Source organism: Vigna umbellata, chromosome 5 (assembly GCF_029865625.1).
Source record: "Vigna umbellata cultivar VRB3 chromosome 5, Vumbellata_1.0, whole genome shotgun sequence".
Lineage (NCBI taxonomy): Eukaryota > Viridiplantae > Streptophyta > Magnoliopsida > Fabales > Fabaceae > Vigna > Vigna umbellata.
In genome coordinates this window covers 44,986,093-45,013,785 of record NC_142169.1, presented here as the reverse complement: position 1 = coordinate 45,013,785, position 27,693 = coordinate 44,986,093, and the positions used below count along the sequence as shown (strand labels likewise).

Here is a 27,693-nt window from a genome sequence, read left to right as displayed (position 1 = left end):
TGAAGTTCAGAAAAGATTTACACATATAGTAAATCATCTCATGGCTCTCGGTGTTAAGATGTCGGCAAGTTTACCGAATCGTATCAAGTAATATAAAATGGTAAGACCAAGTATCGTATCTCAGAGGACTCACGACACTAAACAATTGTGTAATTGCTTAACTAATTAAGACTTAAGAACAATTTTTGGGGTTTTGAATGCAAATACAATAAAAATAAACATGAATGCAATTTGATCAATTGAGGCTAAACACTAGAATGAATGGATGAAGTTGATAATATGAGATGATTATGTTGTTGGGGTTTAGATTTCAGCTAGTTTACTCTCGTGCATATATGAATTCATCTTCTTCATCAATGTTAATATCGCTTTCTAAATTACTTAAAACCCGATGTCTTGATGAAGAAAGCTTATCCTTAATTATTATATCACAATGTCTTGTATCCCTAATAATTAATTATGCATTATGATTAGAAGCTTAAGATAACCAAAACTCATATCCCCATCCCTAAGCAATACTACTTTTGGGAGAAATTCTCCAGATCTAGGTTTCCTCGTAGGTGTCCATATCACGAAAACCAATAATCATGTCATGAATGAGTTAAGCATAACAAGCATAGAGTAAAGAAGAATAACCCTAAGAATTAATGAAAGAGGCAAAAATAAATTTGAATCAATTCAAATACATGAGAGTTTAGAGGTTACATCTTCCCCAACAACAAATAAGGTTTTGTTCTCCATTATCATGGAGAAACTAGATGAACAATGGAATGGAAGAGATAGAAAAATCCTAGAAACTGAAGAGGAGAGCTCCCACATCCCTAAATCTGCCTCCAAGGGGCAAAAAGTGTGTTTATGTGCTCAAGCCATCAAGAGATACCAACCCTAGGTCGTGCAAGTCCTGCAATAGATCAAAATTGGATCATGGGCCAACGTCGCTGGCGCTCAGTGCCCCAACTCAAGGCGTCCAAGCGAAACTACGAGAAAACTGGCGCTCAGCGCCCCTAAAAGGGTGCTCAAGCTCTGTGAGATACATGAAACTGACGCTCAGCCCCCCTTTTTGGCGCTCAGCCCTGACTGGCTGGCGCTCAAGGCCCCTTTCTAGTGCTCAGCTTCAGCTTGACATTTCTACACTGCATCTTTTTCTCTTTTTATGCATTCCAACTCCTTGGTACTTTAACTCCTCTTTTAAATCATTCCAATAACCTACAAAATCAAGGGAATTTAGTGATAAAATCATCAAGTACACCCTTTACTCACTTATTCACAAAACTATACTAAAAACATGAGTTCAAGCAAGCTTCTAAGTCAAAAAGGGTTGATTTAATATCAAAATTGAATCACAAATAACGGTATTTTCAACTGTTATCACTCGGCAAGGTGTTTGACAAAGAGGAGATCAACATCAAGATCCTGAAAAGTCTCAACAGGACCTGGTAGCCAAAGGTAACAGCCATATTTGAATCAAGAGATTTAACTAACATGAATATGGAAACTCTATTTGGCAAGCTCAGGGAGCATGAATTGGAACTTGAAAGGCTGAAGCAGGAAAAAGAGATTGAGGAGAAGAAATCAATTGCCCTCAAGGCCACAAGTAGAAAAGCCTCAAAGAAACTTGAGTCAGAAACTGAATCAGAAGCAGAACTGCAAGAAAAAGAACTCATAAACATGACGGTAAGAAAATTTAATCGATTCATGAGAAATAGAAATTCTGCTACTGACAATGCAAGTCCTTCAAGAGGAAGAAAGAATTCAAAAGATAATGTTGTATAGTGCTATGAGTGTGGAAAAGAAAGTGATATCAAGCCTGACAGTCCAGACTTTAAGAACAAGCAGAAAGCGATCACAAAGTATTATGAGGACAAGAGCAGAAAGCAAAGTAAAGCATACATAGCCTGGGAGAACAATGATATTGAATCTTCAAGTGATGATGATTGCAGCGCTGAAAAGGAGTCAAACTTGTGTTTTATGGCAGGCTCTACACATCCAAACTATGATAGTGATGAAGAGTTCGAAAATGAGCCAATAGGGGTCAAGTACTACATGTTGTTGGATGCATTTCAAGAGATTCATGCAAAAGCCATGCGACTCCAGTACAAGGTAAATCGATTATCCTTTAAGAGAAAGGATTATCAGTATAGAATTGAAAATCTGGAAGAGGAAAACGATAAATTGAAAAATGAGTTAGAAATTGCCTTCAAATTTGAAAAGACAGTTAAAACTGAGATACAATTTGTTGATAAAAACTATGATAATTGTCATGCATATTGAGAAAATTGATTACTTAACCAGCACGTTAGCTAAATTTACACAAGGTAAAGAAAATTTAGATGTTGTGTTAAGGTCATCTAGAAGGGCAATCAATAGGCAAGGAATTGACTATAAGACTAACAGTAATAGGATAAATTCAAAGAAGTTCATTGATCTTAGTAACCCTATTACTAATGCATGCTTTTACTATAATAACATTGGTCATAATGTTAGAAACTGCTATTATAGAAAAGTTGGAGTTCCTAAGGGAAAATATAAATGGATCCCTAAGGACCAACTGTTACCCTTGGCAAGTGTAATCGAATCGTATCAAGTAATAAAACTGGTAAGAACAAGTATCGTTTTCCCAAAGGACTCACGACCTAGACAATTATCTGATTTGTTGATTATCTAAGACTTGTAAAACCAATTCTTTGATATTTTAAATGCAAATTACTAAAAAGTAAATATTAATGCATGTATTGATCAATGGAAAGGAAGAAGCAAAACACGTGATTTGAATTATATGAATGATTATGTTGTTAGGGTTTATCAATTTCATCCTATCCACTCTCATGTATTCAAGAATTCATCTTTCTTCATTAATGTTAATGTCACTTTTTAATTTACCTTAAACCCGATTTCTCGACGAAGAAAGCCTAATCCTAATCACTAGTTACAATGTCTTGTCTCCCTAGCAATTATTCATGCATTACATAGCACAGAGGCTTAAAGGCAACCAACCATCATATTCATATGTGTAGGTTTATACTACTATTGGGAGAGATTCCCCAGATCTAGATTTCCCCATATGTGTCCATATCGACAAAATCAATAATCATGCAATAGAATGAGTTAAACAATGCATGCATAAAGCAAAGAGGAAAAACCCTAACAATTAATGAAAGAAAGCATATATTAAATAACCAATTCAATACATGAGAGTTTCAAAGGATTATATTGATTCCCCAACAATAATGAAAGAATGAAAGATAGAACCCTAGAATTTGAAGAGTGGAGCTTGAGCATCCAAAATCCTCCTTCAAGGGGTGAAAAAGTATGTTTCTGCTTCGTTCCAGCCAAAGATGTCTAACCTAAGTCAACTAAACCCTTTTATAATTTCTCAAAATTATACAAAATAAGCCCAAGCCCATAAAAATGGCGCTCAGTGGTAATTACCGCTAAGCGGTAAGTGCGTGTCTTCTATTTTTGCCCCTCAACTGCACTATTTTCCCTCAGCGGTGATTTCGACACTTCAGAACTGGCGCTCAACGCTAATTTTCGCTCAGCGCAACTTTTTCTGCACTCTGGTTGACTTTTCTGCATTCTGGTTGACTGGTTGACTTTTCTGGTTTCTGGTTAACCTTTTTGCATTCCAAGCATTCGGTACTTTAACTCTTCTTTCAAATCAATCTAATAACCTACAAAATCAAAGGAATGTAGCATAAAACCATTAAATTCAACTTCAACTCTCTTATTCACAAAACTAAAGCAAAAACATGAGTTAAAGCAAGTTTTTAAGTCAAAAAGGGTTGATTGATTATCAAAATTAAGTATAAAAATAATGGTTTTTCAACCATTATCAACAACCTCCTACAACTGACAAGAAAGGACCCAAGTTCATGTGAGTACCAGCGTCAAAACCATTTAATTGTTTTGTAGGGAATTAGTTGTAGCTGAAGCAATACAGAACTCAAGGATGAATTACAATGAAGAATTTATAAGTTCTTGGGATTCAATTTGTGGTAAAATAGGAAATTATTTTCATGATTTATGAATCATAAATATTTGGATGAATGATTGTTATATGCATGTTTGTTGTGTGCCTGTTTGATTGACTAAATTTTTTGAAAATCAAGCTACTCGATTTTTAATCGATTGTATTCTGCATTAAGTCGAATGTTTTTTGTGTATGTGATTCTCTGTGTTTTTGTAACAGTGTTAAACACCAAGTCGACTATGCTTTTAATGAAATCGATTAATAATCTTTGTTATGGGCCTTATGTGTTTTGAAAGATTTAAAAGGCTTGATGATAAAATGTCAATGCTTCAAAGATCATTCACTAAGATGCATAGAAAAATGGATTATGCACTGAGGATAAATGCATTTGGTAACACATATGTAGATGATTCTGAAAGTGAAAATAATAGTGCAGATAAGAAGATTGTAGAGTCATCTGAATCAGAATAAGGGTTTTGGGGTCACTGTTTATAGTCTAATAATGTAGTTCATATTCTGGTTGTTTACTGGTAGTTTTGTAAGAGTTGTTGGCATTTTATGCCACTTTGTTGTTGTTACCATCTGATTGTACTTTATGGATTGATAATCAATGAAATCAGAGTTTATGTTAATTCAATCTGTGGATGGATGTTTATATCTATGATTAAATGAAACTAATTGATGAGATCGATTACACTATGAGTGTACGTAATGTGTTACATTTTACTGTTACATTCATATCTTTGCATAGTCATACATTACATGTGATAATTCTTGTAATCATTTTTCACAGTAGATAAGCAATGCAAACTTCCTACTGCATCCATACAAACTTGAAAAGTTCGATTTTTAGAGATTTTGCTTCTCAAGATCAATCTCTTGTTGTCAAACACTTCTACTTTGTCTTGATTTCCCATGACTATTGTAAAGCCTTTCTCTACCAATTGTCCAAGACTCAATAAATTGCATTTCATTGCTGGAACTAACAGAACATTTTCTATGATTGCATGTGAGTCATCTTTCTTCTTTATGACTACATTTCTCATTCCTTCTACTTCTAGTGTTGTCATCTACAAACTTAACTTTTCTTTCTTTGATTCATCCAAACTTATCAACCATTCCCTGTTACATGTCATGTGATTCAAGCACCCAAAATCTAAATACCAAGATTTACTTTCGGAGCTGGAACATTCAGCAGTGGTTGTCACCATCAGAGTTAATGGCTTTGAGTCTAAATCCTCTTTTACTAGACAAGCTTTCCTATTCTGTTGTTTCTTGTTCTGTTTACCTTTATTTGAGTAACACTCATACAAGTAGTGTCCCATTTTGTGACAATTGAAACATTCAATACTCCTCTTATCTTTCTTCTTCATATTTTTGTTAAAACCACCTTTTCCTTCCATTAATTCAGTCTTCTCATCTTGTTCGTCAGTACTATTGTCATTTTTCCCTTTTCCTTTCACAGATTTTCCCTTCCACTTCTTGAATTTATTCTTCCCTTCATTTCTGATATGTTGCACCTTCAATGCGTGCTCATCATGCTTTATGGGATTCCTATCCAACAGTCTCATCTCATGTGCCTCCAATGAACTTTGAAGTTCCTCAATCTTCAATCTGCAGAAGCTCATATTGCCTCCTCAACGTCTGAAGTTTCACTTTCTTTATCTTCTCTCCTCCAACATGGCAACACACCAATATGCTCCAAGCTTCTCTCGTCGCAATAGCATTTTGTATCTTCTCAAAATGCATATCATCCACACACTAATGGATGATGAACAGTGATTTATTATCTTTCTTCCTAAATGCCTCCTTCTGATCCTTTGAACCACCAAAATCAGGCACGGGTCCCATTTCCTCTACCACATCGTTAACGTCTTGAAATCGAAACAAGACTCTCATCTGCGTACTCTACCTGGTCCAGTTTTTATCTGTGAGAACATGGAAATTTGTTGTAGGGATATCAGCCATGATTTACCCTTTTCTTCTTGCTCAAGAACTGATTTCTTGACTGCCTTTCTAAATGCTTCAACCAATGTCTAGCCACCTTAGTGTCGAGTGATTTCTGAAACGACCATAGGTCTTTCTCCTGAACCTGGCTTTGGATGCCACTGATAGAAATGTAGAAGAATACTGATAGAGATGTAGAAGAATTTGTAAAGCACACAGAGAAAGTGAAAAAATTGTATATTGTGTATATGCTGGTTTGCACCAGAGGCAACATATATATACAACGTGTGACAGCAAAAGTATTAAAACAAAATTAACTGAATGTAAAAACTGTAATTTGAGTTATACTCCTAACAAGGACAAGTAAAATTAATCACATATTATAATAACAAAAAGATTAATGTATTACAAGACTGGATAAATTTACAAAATAAAAAAAAAAAGATGTACTTTACATATATTATTTAAAATATTTTATAAGAACCAAAACTAAAAAAGTGATATATGAAAAATAAAAAACTATATTTAAAGATTTATAGTTTAAGAAATGTGATATATAATTTATTCCACTTGTTATCTTTTTAATAAATTTACTCATTTCATGGTATATTGCAATTTTTATATAACTATAATTATAATATTTGGATTGATAATTCCTAAAATTAAAATACAGTAATAACGTCATATACCAATTAAAGGAGCGTTGCTCCTTCCACCAACAGAGCAGCATGCTTCTTTCACCTTTTCAAATTCTTTTAATTCTAATTATATCCTTATATTAAAACTTTTTACTTTTATCATTTAGATATTTTAATTTATTTAAAATCCTACTTCTCCTTGTTTTATTCACTGCACACACTAGTGTAGTTAACGGAAACGGCAGCGGTTCTTTTCGCTCATAGACCGCGGTTCTTGAACCGATGCATATACAGACGAGGTAGAAAGGGATAAGTTTTTGGCCTCGGTTCGCAACCGAGTCAAAAAAAGGTACGATTTTGCCTCGGTTCACAGGGAACCGAAGCAGTAGGGTTACTTTTTTCCAAGCACCTTTCACTTTCTGTCCAGAAGGAACCGAGGCAGTAGAGTGGTTATAATTTATTTTTTTTGGTTTTATCTGTGAAAAGTTGTTTCTCAAGTTCTCCAAGTAAGCAAGGTATCTTTACTCTCGAGAAAGGTCCCCACCACCCAACAACCGTTCGGACCACCACCCAACAACCGTGCCACCTTTACCGGACCACCACAAACCACCACGCGAAGTCTTCTTCTCCAACAACATTCTCCAGAATCACGCCGCTGTCCAAGGCAACCTGCAAGAAACCAAACCAGAAAATCAAGACGCCGCCGCGACTGCAGATCAGAAAGGAGGGAACCAGAAAAGAAACCATTATCGGACCACCACAGAACCACCGGAGAACCAGGACGTCGCCGGGACTCCACCAATCTTCAACACTCCATCCATCGGACCACCTTTATTGGACCACCACAGAACCACCGCGAGAGCCCTCTCTCTCCTTCGCGCAACCTGCAATATTTCCCCCAATCTCTTTCTCTCCTTCGCATTGAACCACTGCGACTTCACCAATCTCTCGATCTCCTTCGCACCACAAAGCACCATCTTTCCTTCGTGGCAGAGCACCATCTTTCCCCAATCTTCACTGTCAATGATACCGTCAGCAAACCCTAAATCAAACTCCCCCAATCTCACTTCGCGCAACCCCGTTCAACCCTAAATCAAAGGCAGCAGTGGCGGACGCAGGCGACAGGGAACCAATGGCGTAACGGCGCAAGGACGAGGCGCGGGCAAGAACAGAAACAGAGGTGACGAGCGTAGAGGTAGTGGCACAGCGAGGCAGGCACAGGCATTGGCAGCACAGGAGCGACGTGGCGAGGCAAGGAGTGATAGTGGTGGACGAAACTACAGAGGAAGAATGGGAGATGAGATTGGGATCGGAGGAACTTCTTCGTCCCTGAGAGGGTTTCTTGGTGGTATCTGTTAGCTTATAACCATGTTTAATAAAATGTTAATGATGTGAACTATAGAAAGAGGAAGAAAGAAGCTTCATTTTGGGGCAGAGAGGAGAAGAACACGGGAAAGGTACGGGTTTGGAAAGCATATTATACCTCAGTTCTACTTTGCCAGAGGCAATAAAGCACTATATGCTTCCATTACACATAGCACCCGGTGCCATAAGGATGACTTGCCATGTGGAAGAAGCGTGTCAGTGAGTTGCAGGTGTGGCAGAGGCTTTATGCTTCGGTTCTGCTTGCACCCGAGGTAGTATCAATTTTTAATAAGCTGTCAGCCCAAAAGCCTTGGGTTTTAGGCACCGGTTCTGCCTGCAACCGAGATCGTAACGTTGTTCTGCTTCGGTCCTGCATGCAACCGAGGCATATAAGGTTCCCTTATTTTCAAATCTGCCACCGCGTTTTGATAGACAACGGTTTTATATGAAATGAGGTATATTGTGCGAGTTTAAAAGCAAATATTGTACTAGTGACAGCTACACCCCCAAATCTCACGGATTTCTCTTCTCCATCTCCGTTTCACGTTTCACTTCCTCTCTATTGTTCTTCACACAACTGCACTCCCATTTTCGTTCCTTATTTTTCTTTTTCCTTTATTTGTTTCTTCCCCTTTTTCCTTTTGGTTTCATTACTCAGTATTCACTGTATCATCACCCTCAGCAGATAAAAATGGCACCAATACAGTCAGTAGAGATACTCCTGCAAACTAGCCACAGTCCATAGTTGCTGATTCTTGTGAGTGAAATTCATCAATCACTCCAAAAGCATCTTATTTGAAAAAACTATATTATTCATCATAGAAATGCCTTGCAGGTCCACGTACACACTTTAAAAACACTATCATGCATAATTTTGAGTTTGTCAAATATCAGACAGAAAACTTTGTTTGTAGCATAAGAGAAACAAATATGAAATCATGAACTTTGAAGGTCGGAAAGGATTAAAAGAACCATAGCCGAAATGATAATACAAGTTAGTGTGGCACAATTGGAGTTGTTGTCAACTAGAAAATGGGGCAAATAATTTTTGGAGTACAAGAAATAAGTACAAGTCACAATCTTGCAGGTGTTTTCTTCCAAGGTTGCGAAAAAAATTGAAACAGACAAGAAATTGGCTTCAAGAGGTTCCATAATGTAGGAGCTTAATTTATGTCATGGCCAAACTACGTAGGTAGACTAATTATTAATGAGCCAGAAGTACATGGGTTAGGGGTTGTGATAAGAGGCCGTGGTCACTGACTAGTGTCTGGTGTACTCTTTCTATAATAAATTTACCTTCGGACGTTGACATAACGGATGCTACCATTTGTTTAAGGGTTAATATTTTAAACTTTACTAGAGGGCAAAACAGGAACGGAAAAGTGCTGGAGCAGTATGTGGTGGTGTAGGAAACAACACTCCAATTAAAGTTCAAAATGAGAACATTTTAATTTCCAACATTTTTTTTTCAAACAAAATTACAAATAGCTTCTTTGTTTATTTCAATTATTATTAATTTTTTGCTTATAATTTTAGTGCAACTTAAGTGATTAATTTGTCTATACCTACTTCATTTACATGGATCACTTCTAGCCTTTCTTCAAGTCAAATCTCCCATTGTTGTACGTTTTTATTTATTTCATTAACAAAAACCATTTATTTATTATAAGAAAATTGTAAAACATCTTCCTTTATTAAACAAAAATATATATTAATAAATAATTTTCAAGAATAGATTTTCGGTTGTGGGTGTTTATCAATTAGTAATATTCAAAATTAATTGTTAAATAAACTGTTAACTTAATAACGCCATAGGATCTTCACAAGTATAAGGAAGGAGACTTCGGGGACTATCTTTTGCCTCGCAATTCCAATACCGATATAATAAAAGATACAATAAAGCTTTCACTTCCTGCATCTCCATAATTTCTTCACGAACCTTCTCAAATTTTTAAAATAAAATTTTCCCATTCAAAAAAAGTGATTTCTTGATTACTTATTTCAAAAACTTTCTCAAATAAACTTTTCGAAATTTATAAAATAATGCTTTTTATAATAAATTTTTCAAAACATAATTTCTAGAACAGAATTTTCAAAACATGAAATACATTTCGAAATAAATCTTCCAAAACCAAATTTCTGAAAAATACATTCAGGAAGAACCCGTACAATGTCTTCCCGAACAACTACATGAATTGAGTTCCAGAAAGCGCTTTCTGAAATTCATAAAATACATTTCGAAAATAATTACTCAGAACGAGTTTTTTTCTACATTTTTTCCTTTTTTTCTTCCTCTACAATGGCATAGTATGGTACATTAGTAAAGGATGTTTGAGTCTTTTCCTAATAAAAAGGAGATGCAGTTAGTAATTGTAGGGTGCAGGAAGCAATAACCTGGAATTTATCCTTATTTACAAATCTTGACAAGAAACATAAAAATGTTGATATATATATATATATATATATATATATATATATATATATATATATATATATATATATCATGCCTTCGTGTCAACTTGCAGTTCAGAAGAATTTTTAAAATCCTCAATGGTACCAATAAAACTCTTATTATTATTGCCTGCCAAATTGTATCAATATAAACAATGTTTTAGTGACCAACTGCAGTTTGGAAAATTAAGAGAATGTCTGAATCCATACTAAATATATGCAATACCAATCTTCCATTATCAACGCAATGCAAAGTAACACGGGAGAGAATGCATACTACCAACATAACATCCATAAGGCTGAAACTTGTGCCATAAAATCTCTTATCATCACAACACAATATTCTAAAGGGCGCTGAAATTTTTTTAAAAAATGGTCTAATTGTGTTAAAAATGTTGACAAAATTCAAATGAAATTATAACATGAACAAACACTAAACTAAGGTCAAAGCAATATATTCATATAAACCCACTTGCTACTGCTTACCCTTGCTATGTTCACCAAAGTTATCATTGTAATCTTCACCAAGCAGTGCACTTAGAGCATCTTTTAGATCAGATTGACTAATTCCATAGTCAGTATTATTTCCAAACCAAGCTAAGTCAAATAAAGCATCAGGACTCTGTGAAAAATCAAACTGTTCCGATTTACGTTTCTTCCTGGAACTATTTGGGACACAGGTGAGTGCTTGGAGCTTGTCATCATGATCTGTCAAACAAGGGGGAAAGCCTCGTTAATGAAACAACTTAAATATGATAGCATTCCATGTTTAAGTAATTGGTATGATATGTTATTGTGTTACCTTGAGTGGTTTCAATTGATTGGGGTCCATCTACTGAACTTATTGGAGTGTAGTCAGTCATAACTGAAGCAGCAGATTGACCGAAAGGGGAGTTTAATTCCCCTTGCTCATCCCATTCTGTCTTATAGGGATGATTCAAGGTTGAACTCCCAGCTGCTTCATTGGATGTACCGGTTATCACTGGCAAAAATAAATCAGTATTCGAGTTTTTCATGCTCTTCGAGTTGTAGACTATCGCTTCCAACAAACCACTGCTTTGTGGAGAAATGAGATCTGATGGAATAGACTCAACTGGAGGAGACTGAATCATTGTATCTACAGACTCAAGTGATGGAAGCGGGGACCCATGTGTGATCCAACTACCATGTTGAGTTTCTGTATATTGGAGTGAAGGGAGCTCCAACTTCCTAGCCCCAAAAAAGGGCACGGAAGAAGAAACATTGCCATTTAACATGGCATGGCTGCCGTTTATGTTACCACCATGAAACTGATTACTGCTGCTAAAAACAGGATCAAAAGGACGATAGAAACTAGGATGGTCGTAAGTTTTCTCACCAGTATAATTGCCATACTGATCAAATAGTGGGAGAGAATTACTTGTACAACTAGCAAAACTATTGTATAGAGTTTCTGACTCCCGACGACGTTTTGAAGGATAAATTGTTGGGAACAAATAAGATGAATCTGAACTTTGCTCAAACAAGTTTTCAGGCATATCAAAAATTCCTGGTACCTGTGATGAATCATGATGAAATTTGAAAGTCTTCAAATCCATATCTGGTATACCAAATTTGTCCGTTTGTGATAGATTATCATGCTGGGATGCTTCAATATTCAAGGGATCAATATTTTTACTTTCTTGATTTCCATTAAGTATCCGCTCACATATTTCAGGAGGGTATATTGGTAAGCCGGCTCGTTGCATTCTTTTGATTCTTGTGTTCCAGTAGTTCTTGATTTCATTATCAGTACGTCCAGGCAACTGAAACAGACAAAAGCAGTAAACACGTTTAATTATCAAAAAATAGAAAATGCAAAATTCCATTGGTCTCAATGAGAAAGAAACCAAGGCAATGTCATAAGAGTATAATAGTCGCTATGCAATTGGTACTATCCCTCCCATTTTTCACTTCTACCCTTTTACGATTTGTGCATATGTATGTGTGTGCAACCTCACCTTTGAATGTGACAAAAAGCTTGCCTAGGTTGATGCCCAAAAGATTCTCACACTGGCTTTGTTCATCCTAGGTTGATGCCAGCCATTATCAGGCATGAGCTTCAGTAGACAATTTTGTTTATTCTCCTCGGATAGAGAAATAAGGTTTTCAACTAGGTAAAATATTGTGTGGTCTGTTTCAGCAATAATGCTACACCATCATGTACATAATGGTACATAGTAGTCATGTGCATAATCCAGTAGGTAGGAAACTTATCTACTGTTTTTCTTTTTATATCTATACATTTTCATCATTCATATTCCTTTGTGATTATTTCTTTCCTCCTTATATCCCGTCATCAAAAGTTTTAGGGACAAAGAGAAGACAAACTAAGTACATTCTGCATAAAAAAGTGTTTTCTTACTTGGTCAATAATTAGATACAAAATGTTCTCTGTTTAACCTCTTACACAGGAGAGACACTGAAACTGACCATCAAAAATGCAAACATCATAATTTTTGCAACGTTTTACCCCAAGACATACTGTCCAACAAAAACAAAACCACATACCCATAAAATAAATGCTATGTATAGGGTAGTGTACCGACCTGCAAGCCATAGATGCCAACCTTCAATTTTGGAGTAAACATGCTTCACAGATTATAATCAACCTATATTAACTCCTCTCAGAAACAAGTTAAAAATGTATGCACTAAACATATTTTATGTTTTCAGACTCCTTATAGCTTTCATAACTAAAATCCGTGAAAGCTTTTAATTGTTACTTAGTGATTGAAGTTGAGAGAAGGAAACAAAGGTTCTTCAACCCAATCAAAGAATAACCTAGTTTTACTATCAAATAATTTATTAATCATCGCATTAATATAACCAACAGAATATTACAACCTTACAAGTTCATGATAAGAAATATCGGTACAACAAAAAGTGGTGATATGTAGTACAACTAGAAGTTATCCATTAAAATGGCATCACACTATAACTCTAAATGTTACCGGAAAATAATGTCAAAAAGTATTGAAATGTTATATGTTATTATTAGATTGCAATGATACTACTACAACAAATTCATCAAACAAGAGAAAAACTATAGATTTGCAAGCATTAATAAGAATGAATAAAAACTATCCAGGGAGGGGGAACCATGCAAGAATGATGAACCATGATAACAGTTAAACATACAATGCTTAACTAGAAGGGTTTGAAACACAGATTCTGAATCTGAAAAAATCTAGGGAGAGGACACCACGCATGAAGAAATCATGATAGCAATAATACAAACTCAGTTCTCTAATTTCTGATACCAAACACATCCAAAATCCAGAGAATAATGTATATCTGCCATTGAGTCATGACCCTCCCATATTTATTCTTATGTTTATCTTGACTGTATTATATTTTATTAAAATTGCATTGTCCATCCCAGAAATTCATCTTTAGAGTATTAAGTCCTCTCCTTGCCATAAATCAAAGATATAATAAGACATATGATTATGTGGGATGAGCCTCTTGAATAACTTGCTTCACAATAAAATGACAAAACACTGAAAGGAAGTGACAGCTCTACGAACCTCAGAAGCCATCCGAGCCCATTTGTTTCCCAGTTTTGCGTGAAGCTCAAGGATTCGGTTCTCTTCCTCTTGGGTAAATGCACCCTTTTTCAGATCCGGTCTCAAGTGATTCGCCCACCGTAGACGGCAACTTTTCCCACAACGGGCAAGTCCTGAATACTTTTGGACTGCATTCCAATTGCCTTGTCCATGCTTACTAACATATTCTAATAAAATTGCATCCTCTCCTGCAGTCCAGGGGCCTTTCTTTAGAGGAACTTCTCCTCCCGTGTTAACTCCAACACCAGCTTCTTCATCCAATGATGATGACTGATAACCTCTATATATCTTCTGATCATCACCCCCACTAGTCACGCTACTCATAGTTGTTAATATGCCTGAAAGAGTAGAGAGGAGTATACAAATTTTAGTGGAAAGGGTGAAAAGCTACAACCTAGCATCTCTAAAGCTCAAGAAATTAGTAGCAAGGTTTAGATTCTAGTTTTTAGCTTTGCATATAATATTATATTTAATAAAAACATTTGTAAAGTTCCAAAATCCAGACAGACATAGTGATCAATCAATTCAAGGATCAAAATCAAGGAAAGCCAATACTTCCGTAGTATCCATAACTTTCAAGAATTAAACCAGGAAGAAAAATAATAAAGGCAACTATGATCCCAGTTTCAAAACCCACGAAGAAACTTAAACCAAAACCCAATGATATATAAAATTTTCCAGCACCAAAAGTAGCCAGTACATAAAAAAACCTATGAACATGGAAAATAAAATATGATTAAACAAAATCTGTCCATATATACAAAAACTATTGTTGTAAAAATCAAACAGATAAGTATAATTAACCAATCATTTGAGTACCTAGAACAATCATAGCAAACAAAAGTCGCAATTGATTCATCTTTTGTCAATTTTAGAACATACAAGTCCAATTAATAATTGACTATGCAAGACAAAGATGAAACCCATGGTCCCTGTCATTTATGGTAATAGTTCAGCATGTATCAGTCATGTACGAGAGAATTGAATATGGAACAGAACATAGCATAAAAATGTCATTTTTTTTACAAGATACACGCATGGAGATTCACCTGAATAAAATGATTTCCAAGTCAAACGAACCCGGAATCTATAACGAGCAAAAATTCATCAGCGGTGCTCTTTGAAATTAAGAGATTGAGGTAAGAACACCACTGGAAATGGAAAATAGAAAAAGAATAACCCTTCAAAGTAGGACTTCTTTTGTTTTTATGCTCAAAAACAGATCAATCCCCGCTGAAGAAATAATGAATCTTGGCGAAAGCAACAAGAAGATCTGGAATCCCAACCCGCAGCTACTCCTGAGACAGAATCACATTCTTGAATCCAACACTGAACACAGCCACACCCCATTATCCCCCAAAACAAAGAAAGAAGAAAAATTTACATACTTGTGAGAAAACCCCGCAACTAGTGATCCCAAATCGAATATTGGGATTACAAAAGAGAAAAAATAAGGGAAGAAAAGAAAAGCCCCGAAAGAGATTTTAGAAATGACATAAAATTGAAATTGAAAGTATTTGATTAATAGAAACCAAAGGAAAAGTACAAGTACAGATCCACATGCAAAGCAAGAAAAGATTGAGTTTGAAGAGAAAGAAGGAGAGAGAAAAGAGTTTGATCAGTACATTGAGCTTCTTTACATTGAGCTTATGCACACTAGTGAAAGCTCTTTTTTTTTTTCACACAATGTGCGATACTTCATTTTATATATTGAGAAATGCTTATATTTTACACATTTGGAAATGATTTTCTTTTATATATTAAGAAATAGTTATTATTCGTATAAATATCACTTATGACCATTTTACTTAAGCTGATCAAAACGAAGAATTTATATAATATGCTAACACAATGAACATTTTACTTTAGATAATAAAAGTCATAGAAACCAAGATCTTATAAACCAAATTAAAAATGTTATTATTTTAAAAAAATAAAAACTATAGTTGAAAATGAACCTAATTTTTAGGATTTCAAATGGCATCCATGAGAAAAACAAGGAGATAAAATAGATATCTTTATATATATATATATATATATATATATATATATATATATATATATATATATATAATTACTTTATTATGTATCCTACTTTTCAGGGAGTCAATTATATTCTCATTTGATTGAGTCAAAATTACTTTTCTCTCTTTTCGGTTGCAACATTTAATTGGATTGCTAACACTGAGTGAAAAGAAACTCAAGAGAATATAATTGAGTTTTTTTTCATTCAGGTATTAGCAATCCAATTAAACGTTACAATTGGAGAGAGTAAGGGAAGTAATTTTGACTTAATCAAATGAGAATATAATTGACTTCCTCAAAAGTAGGAAACATAATAGGGTGATTATATATATGTGTGAGTGAGAGAGAAGAGAGAGAAAGTTAGATAAGAGAGAGTAATTAGATTATGGAATTTATTTTATTTCTTTTATTTTACAACCTTAAATTTGTTGGTAACTATAGATTCTGAAATAGAACAAAAATAATCAACGTAGATGTGAGCAACTCTTTATCTAGTGTTGTTTACTTTAATAAATAAGAGAAGTATAAAGTAAATGAAAATAAAAGAAAAAGAAAAAAAATTTAAAGATGGTTAATTAAAGAGAGATGTGGATAGAATAAGGAGATATAGGAGTAAAAATAATAGACCATAAATAATAAAATGCCTCTTATGATTTATTTATTTTTTTCTCTCACATAAAAGAATCTGAAAGTATCCTATTTTGTCTCCTTATTTTCGGGTAACTAAACAAAATCTTAATGAGGATTAAAATCTTGGTTAATTAAATATACATAACTAACTCATTTTAATTGTTCTTGATAGCAAAGAAACAACTATGACCAATCAAATCTAGTCCAATAAATTCTCCATTAAAAAAATATTTTATTTATATGTTTTTCTCTGAAGTCTTTCTCAATTTTGAAATAAAATTAAGCATGTCATTACTCTTTGGCAATACGAAGAAATACAAAATAATGATGTAAAAAATGCATACAGCACCAATGCACATAGAAGTATTAAGAAAAATATTAACATCATTTTCCAACAAAGGTATATTACAAACCACCATCCAACATGAAATAGGGAAAATGAAATGTCAAACCACCACTCTCTTATCATTATGAATTCAAACGTGCTTTTGCTTTTAGTTTTTTATTATTAACATGATAGATTCAGCTTTTTGAATTTAATAGTTTTTTCATCAAATGTTTAAATTAGATTCTAACTATTCGTATATCCGAGTCATTATCGTAACTTATCATTAGTTTTTTTTTTTTTTTGGCTCATCTCTTCATGAAAATATTTTACACATATGTAGCATGCTTCTCATTAAAATAAAATCATATATACGTATATATTTTTATTATTATAATAAAAGAAAAAAGATATTGATATTTTATTTTATTTTCGAATACATTTTGATATGACATTGATATGTAAATATCTTGATAATTGAACTTGTGCATATGTTTCAATTGAAATATGAAGGAATATGATAAAAGTTTTTGTTTTTATATTCATGAAACCATATATTCATAGTTTGTCTTATTTTCTATTTATGTATTTTGAGATTAATTAATTGAACCAACATGTCTCATAAGTGATCTCTGTAAATTAATTTATTTTAAAATATAAGAAAAGATTGTTTTGGAAAACATAAACACTATTATTTGTGAGTGTTATTGTTAATATAAACACTATTCCTATTTTAAATGGTTCAACTTCAAGTTTTGGAAAAATAATTAATGTCTTGATAGTTTTGGAAATAATGGATTTTGAATTTATGTCAAAGATAGACTCACCTCCACTTCTTACGTATAAGAATACCCCTAAAAATAATAAGAGAGAAATGGTATATGAGAAGTTAATTCAAATTATCATGAAAAAAGTCCATTCTAGAAGCATTTAAGGATACAAATTCTAAAAACATAAATATATAAAGGATTTCCTTGTAAAAATTGGAAAGAGGTTTGTTAAGAATGAAAAGTCCGATATATATATACATTCTTGACAAACCTAATTTCCAAGAAACGTATGGGTAAAGCCAACATGAGAGAGTAGATCACAAAGATGTCACACATTGCTTCAAAAAATAAGTGCACTTAAATTAAAACACTCTTAAGAACTTGTTAATTCATTTAGTCTTAATTTCTCTTTCAGCACAATTAGGTGAGTTTAAGGTGAGTTATAATTGCCAAAAGAGAGACTTGGTCTCTAAATAAGCTCATCTCACATTATGTTTAGGAAGAGGAAAAATTGAAGCAAGATGAGACAAAAAGGGTCTTTTTGCATGTACTTTAATAGATAAGGATAAAGGACTAAAAGGGAAAAAGGGTAAAGAAATTGTCGTTGCACCTCAAAGGAAATAACTAAAGGAAGCAAATAATGTAAAGGTAATGGTTATTTCTTTTATGGAGTTGTAGGGTATGTGAAGAAGCCTTGCAATAATTATCATGCATGGCATGCTAAGAAAGGTATGCTTCTAAATTTGGTTTGTTTTGAAGTTAATTTAACTTTTGTACCTAGACACACATGGAGGATTGATTATATTACAATAAATCATCGTAATGTATCTATGCATAATTGTCTAAGTTGTTAGAAACCATGTGATAGTGAAAAATGCATTTATATAAGCAATTGGAAAATTTAGATCATTACTAAAGACTGGATTTTATGTAGATCTAAATGAAACCTTTATTTTACCGTCTTTTAGACAAAACTTGATTTATATTTCTTTTTTGGAAATATTTGGTTATTGTTGTTCATTTAATAATGAAAAATATATAGTTTGTTTCAAAATTAGTTGATTATGATTCTTTATCAAGTTATGATAATGTTTATTCAATTGACACAATTGCTTCATTTAATGAATCTTTACAATTAAGTGCTCATAGCATTAAGAGAAAATTAACCAACAAGAATTTATTACACTATGGCACAAATGATTAAGTCATATCGCTAAACGAAAAATATAAAGGATTATGTTTGATGAAACTTCAAACCCTTTGGATTCTACAAATTATATTGTATCAATTGTATTAAAGGTAAGTAAACCAACAAAAGGAGATTTGAGGCCAACTAGACTTTGGATGTCTTAGAACTAATACATACAAATATTTGTGGACCTTTTCCTACAGTTGCACGTAATGGTCAATAATATTTTATAACGTTTTACATATATCTCATTCATAAAAAGACAAAGTCTGTAGACATGTTCAACAATTATAAGGCTAAAGTTGAGAACCAACGCAACAAAAGAATTAAAAGTGTTAGGTTTGATTGCAGTGGTGAATACTATTGGAGATATGGTGATTCAGGTAAGCAACATCTAGCACTATTTGCCAAATTTCTAAAGGAATATGGTATTGTCCCGTAGTACACTATGTTAGGTTTGCCAAATATGAATATTGTTGCTCAAAGGTGGAACGAAAAACTTGAAGACATGGTAGGAAGTCATTCTATTTTATCAAAATCACTCTAAGGAGAAGCCCTTAAACTTACAACATATATTCTCAATAGGGTATAAAAAGAAGCAATTGAAAAAACGCCTTATGAACATTAGACAAGCAAAAAAAACTAGTTTAAAACACTTTCATGTTTGGGGTTGTGCAGCCGAGGCAAGGCCTTATTGGCCAAATGAAAAAAAAAATGTTCTCAAGAATAATAAGTTGTTATTTTGTTGGATACTCTAAAAGACCCAAGTAGTACAGGCTTTATGATCTCATAACTAGGTCAGTTTTTAAATCAAGAAATGTGGATATTTGTTGATAGGCGGAGCCTAGCTTCTATACATTATAATTTTTTATGATGAATAGGTTTAAATGATTAGAAATGATTTTAATCATTATTGCACAAAATAATGACATAACAAATGTTTTAAATCATGTACAAGTTAGGGCTAGATGTTTGAATTCATTCATGTGTAATGAAATTGGCTAAAACAGACTGAGAATCTACTTTTTGGTAACTATAATTGATTACATAAGTTGTATAATTTGTTAGATTAAGCCATAACACTTAGAAAGCTAAATTGGAGCAAATCACTCTATTATAATCGAATACATAAGTTACATAACCGATTAAAACAAAGAGATAGGCATAATCTATATATAAGTAACATAATTTGTTAAGAAAGGCAAATGGATGACTAATGAGGCTAAGTGTCAATATAGTCGATTACTTAAGTTCAACAATCGATTAAAACAGAAAGCAAGGTCTAATCCATTATACTGATAGCCTAATTTGTTCATTAGAATGAGTAGTTATAGGCATAAGTGTTGAAATAATCGATTATACATGTGTAATAATCTGTTAAAAGAGAGGCAAAAACCTAATAAATAATGTTGATATTATAATCGATTAAACTGCGTCAAGATTTGAATTTTCTATATAAACCTAACTTGATACCTATTTTATTAGCGCTTTAATTTTCAAATATTGATATACTTTATGAGTTTTGTGTACAGGGTCTCTCAAGAATGATTCTTGGAGGAACTCAAGCATCATTGGTGATCAAACATTCAAGATTTCATTAAAGACCAAGTGAACTTCATTCTTACTGATATATCTGCACTTGAAGAGTGTATTCTGATCAGTGTATCATTGTTTCTATATTGTGTAGCACTCGTGCGAGTAGGCCAGGGAAGAGATTGAGAGTTTTCAACTCTTATAGTTGGTGAGAGTGAGTGTTTTTCTCCCTTACTTGTGTTATAATCTGATTTGAGAGTGGTGAGGATAACAATTGAGAGTTTCATGGTATTCTCAACTCAAATTTGTTTTAGTGGAAGCCTCTCAACTCAAGTTGTTGGGAGAACACTGGATGTATGCTTTTGATAAGCTAAACCAATATAAATCTTGGTGTCCTTTGATCTTTCTTTTAAATTCCCTTTACTTAGTTGATTCATCTTATCTTTTATTATTGATTTCAAGTTTCAAGAACTCATAAAGATTTGAAAAAGATTTTGAAAAAGGTTAAATCCAATTCACCCCCCTCTTGGATTGAGATATAAGGCCTCCTATTTCTAAAAATTGGCACTAGAGCTGGAAATCATATTTTAATTGATTAAACAGATCCAATATAGCCAGTATATCTCAAACCTTTGGAGAAGGTGCATTTGATGGTGAGAACAATACTTTCTTGGAATCAATAGACAAAGGTATATGGGATGTTATGATTAACCGACCCCATGAATCAACCAACACAGAAAATGGGAAGATCATACCCAAAGACTTCTATAAGTTAGTGATAACTCTCCAAATTTACATATTTTTCTTTGTTTAGGAATCCTTATTAGCTTCTCTTTGTTCTGAATTGTCTAGAATTAGGATAGTTTTAGGTTTTTCTTTAAATTATTTAGTTTGGTATAATTTTAGTTAAAAATAGGTTTTTAGGTGTAAGTTTTAGTTTTTCTTAATAATTAGAAGATTAATATTTTTTAGAAAATCTTTTGATAATTTTTTTTTAAAGTTCCCTTTTCTTTCTTTAACTTTGGACTATTTTTTTTCTTTGTTGCAAATTCGGCTATATTTTGGGCAGAAGAAATTGGGCTCATTGTGGTCAGCAAAAACAATTTTCTTTGGCTGATTCTGAATTGCAAGTGCTGAACTAAGTCGCTGCACTAGACGCTGTTGAAAACTTCCTTTGGTTGGAAGACTTTATTTTTCCACTCATTGGGCCATAAAATTTGGATGTTGTTCTAGAAAATTGGAGCTGGTTTGATGAATTGGGTCGTGGCTGAATTTATTAGGCAGCAGGGCTGGTCAACAAAAAGAAAAATAAAAAGAGGAGTTGGCTTTAGTGCAACGACGCTGTTTTGAAAAGTGGTAGCAGCTACAGGGTGTCTTGGTTTGCACAGCTCATTTGAGACAAACAATGTGCACGCACATTCATTTTGGAAGAGAGAAGAGCACCCTTGAGCTAGGGCAAAGAGAGAAGCGAGAAGATGAAGTTGTGCCCAAGCGTCACTTACCTGGACCAGAGAAGATGACCGGCGAGAAAGGAAAGCTGACCGGAGCTGCTGTTGGAGAGGATCAAATGGCTGGAAATGTGAGCTCGAAGCAAAAGAAAGATGATCATCCGATGAGGTGAAGCGAAGCGTCCAAGTGAAGCAAAGTTCCCTTCTCTCGTTTATTTTCTTTTTAGTTTTCAACCCTATAAAAAGGGGTTTCTACTATGTAAAACAGGGTGATATATACACTTTACACACTTTCAGAGCACAACTTTACATTTAGCTTTAGTTTAGGGTTTTTACTCTTTCGTAGAAGTATAGTTCTTAGCTACTGGATTTCGCCTATAAGCTTGCGAGAGTGACAGACCGTGAGTTCATTGGTGAATCCAGTAGTGTGTAATTCTCTTTTCATTTTAATAAAGTTTTGTTTTGTGTTCTTGTTTGATTCTTGTTTGTGTTTCGATTTTGTTCTTTGTATTTGATTTTTGCTCTTGTTATGTTTTGAGAAATTGATTTGGACTTTAGAACTCTGCATTCTGAAATTTCTTTTTGGAATTAAATGACTTCACAACAAGCATTCTTTATCGAGATGTCTTCTCGAGTCAGAGATGAGTCCAATGCATAAAGATTGATTCAAATTTGTGTTTCTTTTATCAGATTTAGATTTGCATTGATTGAGAATGAGTAGAAATTACCACACTAAGTTTTGAAATATGAACTATAAGACCCTATTATGGGCTTACTTTAGTCAGAATGTCTTTTTGAGTGTAATTGAAACTTTATCTTGAATCATTGGCACATTTAAATTCTGTTTGTGAATTTTAGATTGATGAATAGGCAAATGAACATTGGTTGGACAAATTAGTGGAAAAAGTCAAATTAGGTTCTGAACTATGATCTAGAATACCTTGTATTGGGATTCAACTTCACAGGATGTCTTCTTGAGAACTCTAAGCACTCTTTTATTCACTCCAATGTGCATTCACCTATGAAATCAATTTTGTTTTGAGATTGTTATCTTGCTTTTGATTAATTAGAATTTAGGTACTGATTTTTTTTTACTTTGCTTCAATTCTAATTTCTATTTTTAGTTGCTTTCTAATGATTGTTTTTTATTACTTTTGTTTAGAGTAGGATTTGATGATTCATTTTAGGTTTTATGTTTTACATTCTAATTTAGATTTGATGCTTAGTTTAGGAATATCTCTTGACTGTTAATGCATTCTTTTAGACTTATGTTTTGCTTCTGTTTTTCAGTTTTGTTTCAAAGAGTTTCTTTCCTTATTTTTTTTAGCATTTGAGTTCTGTTTAGATTGTATAATATCTGTTATGTTTCAGTTGTAGGTAGTTATAGTAAATAGGTTTTATTTATGTTTTGAGTAGTTTAAACTGTTATTTTCTTTTCTTTTATTGCATTTCAATTTCTTTATTCTTTTAAATAGATTTTAGTTTAGACTAGTTTCAATTCTTTTTATTTTAGTTTCATTCATTTTAAATGTCCCCACCTATTTAGTAGTTAATAAGTAAATAATTAGTAAATAAACACAAGACCTTAACTCTACACTTTAATCTTAACTTTGTTGAGTCCTAGGATTGATATTTTGGTCATCCCTATGCTACATTAGTGGGGACCAATTTTGTTCTATTTTTGTGTGACCGAAAGCAGTTTAACAGTTAGGTAGGATAAAACAAGAAGAAGAGGGAGACAAAAGACACACAAAAGTCATGAAGTCTATTGTCAAAGCTGCTACAGATTTTGGCTCAAAGAAAGGCAATTGCGGAGATGATCAAGATGTAGAAAACTCTGACAATGAAGGGCTAAACCTAATGGCAAAAAGGTTCTCAAAATTCCTGAAGTATAAAACAAAAACTAACCTAAATTCTGCAAGAAACAGAGAGTCTAGGATGCAAGAGAGATTTGTTGTTCCCACCTATTTTGAACGTGAGAATGAAGTACACACTAAATTGGAACAAAAACTAGAAGAAAAAAGAAATGACACCAGTGAATCCAGTAAGGAGATTGAAGATGAAACAAATCTCAACTTGATGGCAAGACCTACATCATCTGGATGTAGTGAAGACAACAAAGAAAAGGAACACATGTGGTATCTGGACAACGGGTGTTCGAGGCACATGACTAGAGATGCTAAACAATTCAACAACTTGTTTTCCAAAACCAATAGACAGACATGTCACATATGTGGACAATAAAAAGGGTAAAATCATCAATGTTGGTAAAATACAAACCCCTTCCTCCTATAATATTGAAAATGTTTTACTCGTTGAGGATCTTAAGCATAATTTGCTAAGTATTAACCAACTGTGTGATAACAGCTTGAAGGTCACTTTTGAATCAAATCATTGTTTAATATGTCATGCATCATCACATGAATTAGTTCTAGTAGGCAAAAGACACAACATATACATGTTTGATTTCAAAAATACTTCCTTTAAATATGTCATATGCTTACTGTCACAAGAGGATGAACCTTGCTTATGGCACATGAGACTTGCACACATACACACACATCATCTAAATAAGGTTGTATCTAAAAGTCTTGTATTAGGACTACTGAATATAAAGTTTGAATCTGATAGACTTTGTGATGTTTGCCAAAAGGGAAAACAAGTGAAAACTTCCTTAAATCCAAACGAATTATATCCACCACTAGACCACTAGAGTTAATACATATGGATCTATTTGGTCCATCTAGAGTAAAATGTCTAAGAGGAAATTATTATGGACTTGTTCTTGTAGATGACTACTCTAGGTACACTTGGACCTTCTTCCTTACATCCAAAAGTGATACATCCATAGTTTTTAAGCAATTTTCCTTCATAATTCAGAATGAGAAAGAACTCAAAATAAAAGTTGTTAGGAGTGATCGTGGGAGGGAGTTTCAAAATGAGAGTTTTAAGGATTTCTGTGAAGAACATGACATCTCACACAATTTCTCTGTACCTATAACACCTCAACAAAATGATGTAGTTGAAAGAAAAAATAGGGCTCTAGAGGAACTAACTAGAACCATGCTTAATGAAAGATCCTAGCCTAAACACTTTTGGGCTGATGTTGTCAGTGTCGCAACCGGGATTGCGACGGGACAGCGACCCGAAAAACAAACGAGTTTGAGAAAAAGATTCGTGGAGTCGCCACCATAATTTATTATGGAAAAATTATGGAAAACCAAAAAATAAGACATGGTCTGCGAAAAGTAGATTTTTAGGTTCGGGAATCGGTTACGCATAAGGAAGGTGTTAACACCCTATCGCGTCTGCCCAAAGGCAGTACCTTTAATTAAATGTAAAAAAGGTTGACGTGGTTTTTTTTAAATGTTTAATTTTCCCTAAAAAAACAATATAAGGAAACTATTAAGAGACAAAAAAATATTTTTTGTTTTATGAACCCGACAAGAATTGACCTTGGTCCTACGTACATCCATTTATAATGAACAATCAGGGATCACGTAGTTCTTTATGTAGAAAAATGTTTGTGAGTTTGTTTGAAAATTATTATTGATTGATTTAGATTTTTGAAAAGTGAATCCGAAAAAGATTTGGTTTAACAAGATTGACATCTTTTTGAAGATTTTTGTATTTTTTATTTATTTAAGAATGGTGGGAAAAAGAAAGAAACCGGTCATAGGCCGACACATACTTATAAAAAATTATAATTTAAAAAAACATTATTTGAGTGTAGGAAAAAACATACCTTTAGAAAAAAATTTCAGAGTAAAAAGAGAAAAAGAATGGTGTAGAGATGACATACCTTTTCAGCTTTCAGTACTCTCTTCTTTCTTCTTTGATGATTGTCGTTGATAGAACCCTTATGGGTGAGAACCAATTTTTTTTCTATACTCTCTTTCTATTATTTCTGCATGTTTTTCTCTATCTTTTTTTCGTCCTCTTTTTCTATGGCAGAGTGCGTATTTATATACACACATTATAATATTGTGGAAATCTTGCCTTAATTGTGAATTAATTGACAATAAAACAAAATAGGGAAAGAAATGGTCATGGTTGCCAGAAAACAAATTAAATAATATTCAAAACATTGATTATCATTATTATCAGAAAACCATATTTTCCTCTTTAAGAGCAACTGATGCAACAAATTATATTAATATACTATTTTAGTTATTGTTTATAATTATTAGCATAATATTAATTCAAATTATTACCATATTAAACTAACATTTCAAAAATATTGTATTAAAGTCATTATTATTTTTACCCACCATTAATTATTATTATCTTATTTTTTATTATTTTTAAATATTTACTTACCCGGACGAAATTGGGTGTTGACAACTGCCCCTCTTTATTTGGATTTTGCTGGATAACATGAACCTTAGAGTTTTTGTGTTATCCTTGTAAAAGCTAAATAAAGATAAAGACACTAATTTCGTTTGGGTCCAAGGAAAAGGAAAAAGATTACCTCGGAGCGTACCTGGTAGAGCATGTAGCAACCTTGTGGACCTTGCTGAAGAGCCATGACACCTTGTAAAATTAAATGTAGAGGCGCACGAACCTCGTATAACTTGATGGTGAGGCGCACGAACCTCGTAAAATTAAATGGTGAGGCGCATGAACCTCGTAACTTGTAAAATTAAATGGAGAGGCGCACGAGCCTCGTAAAATTAAATGAAGAGGCGCATGAATCTCGTATAACTTGATGGTGAGGCGCACGAACCTCGCAAAATTAAATGGAGAGGCGCACGAACCTCGTAAAATATAAAGAAGAGGCGCACGAACCTCGTATAACTTGATGGTGAGGCGCACGAACCTCGTAAAATTAAATGGAGAGACGCACGAACCTCGTAAAATTAAATGAAGAGATTCACGAACCTCATATAACTTGATAATGAGGCGCACGAACCTCGTAAAATTAAATGGAGAGGCACACGAACCTCGTAAAGTTAAAGGAAGAGGCGCACGAACCTCGTATAACTTGATGGTGAGGCGCACGAACCTCGTAAAAGCTTTTTTTTTTTTGTGCCAAGATGAAAACTGGGCTTTGATGCCAGGATGAAAACTGGGCTTGAGTGCCAGGATGAAAACTATGCTTTGGTGCCAGAATGAGAACTGGGCTTTTTTTTTTGGAGTTCTTTGGTGTCAGAACGAAAACTGGGCTTTGGTGCCAGAATGAAAACTGGACTTTGGTGCCAGGATGAAAACTGGGCTTTAGTGCCAGAATGAAAACTGGGCTTTGGTGCCAGGATGAAAACTGGGCTTACGTGCCAGGATGAAAACTGGGCTTACGTGCCAGGATGAAAACTGGGCTTAGGTGCCAGGATGAAAACTGAGCTTAGGTGCCAGGATGAAAACTGGGCTTTGGTGCCAGGATGAAAACTGGGCTTTGGTGCCAGGATGAAAACTGGGCTTTGGTGCTAGGATGAAAATTGGGCTTTGGTACAGGATGAAAACTGGGCTTGAGTGACAGGATGAAAACTGGGCTTTGGTGCTAGAATGAGAACTGGGTTTTTTTTTTGTGTGTGCCAGAATGAAAACTGGGCTTGGGTGCCACGATGAAAACTGGACACCTTTTGAAGAAGGGCATGAATTTGAAGAATGAAGAAGGACATGAATTTTACCCAAATATTATGCCATGGGACCATGATTGCGCGGACCAATAACAGTTAATGAGTGTCATTTGTGTATAACAACTTCGCTTGTGCCCATACTTTTGACATGTTTCATATGATCGAAACATTTGTTTCAGTGAGGAGTGAATGGTGGACTTTATAACAATGCATAACTGAGCATCAATTTGCATCCAGCG

At 33.9% G+C, this 27,693-nt stretch overlaps 1 protein-coding gene across 2 annotated transcripts; it reads right to left on the bottom strand.

Moving 5' to 3' along the window:
- Window positions 1-10,585: 10,585 nt before the first annotated feature.
- On the bottom strand, window positions 10,586-15,619 carry LOC124833422 (transcription factor GAMYB-like). 2 transcript variants are annotated; one of them, XM_088091852.1, is made up of 5 exons: window positions 15,347-15,619; window positions 15,008-15,256; window positions 13,920-14,296; window positions 11,174-12,155; window positions 10,586-11,079 (listed from the first exon to the last, which is right to left on the bottom strand). In XM_088091852.1, exons 3-5 carry the CDS (start codon window positions 14,280-14,282, stop codon window positions 10,847-10,849), a joined length of 1,578 nt encoding a protein of 525 aa, XP_087947978.1. In that variant the 5' UTR covers window positions 14,283-14,296; window positions 15,008-15,256; window positions 15,347-15,619; the 3' UTR covers window positions 10,586-10,846. The 2 variants fall into 2 exon arrangements, with proteins under 2 accessions (XP_087947978.1, XP_047163865.1); XM_047307909.2 differs by having other exon boundaries at window positions 15,008-15,619.
- Between the last annotated feature and the right edge of the window lie 12,074 nt (window positions 15,620-27,693).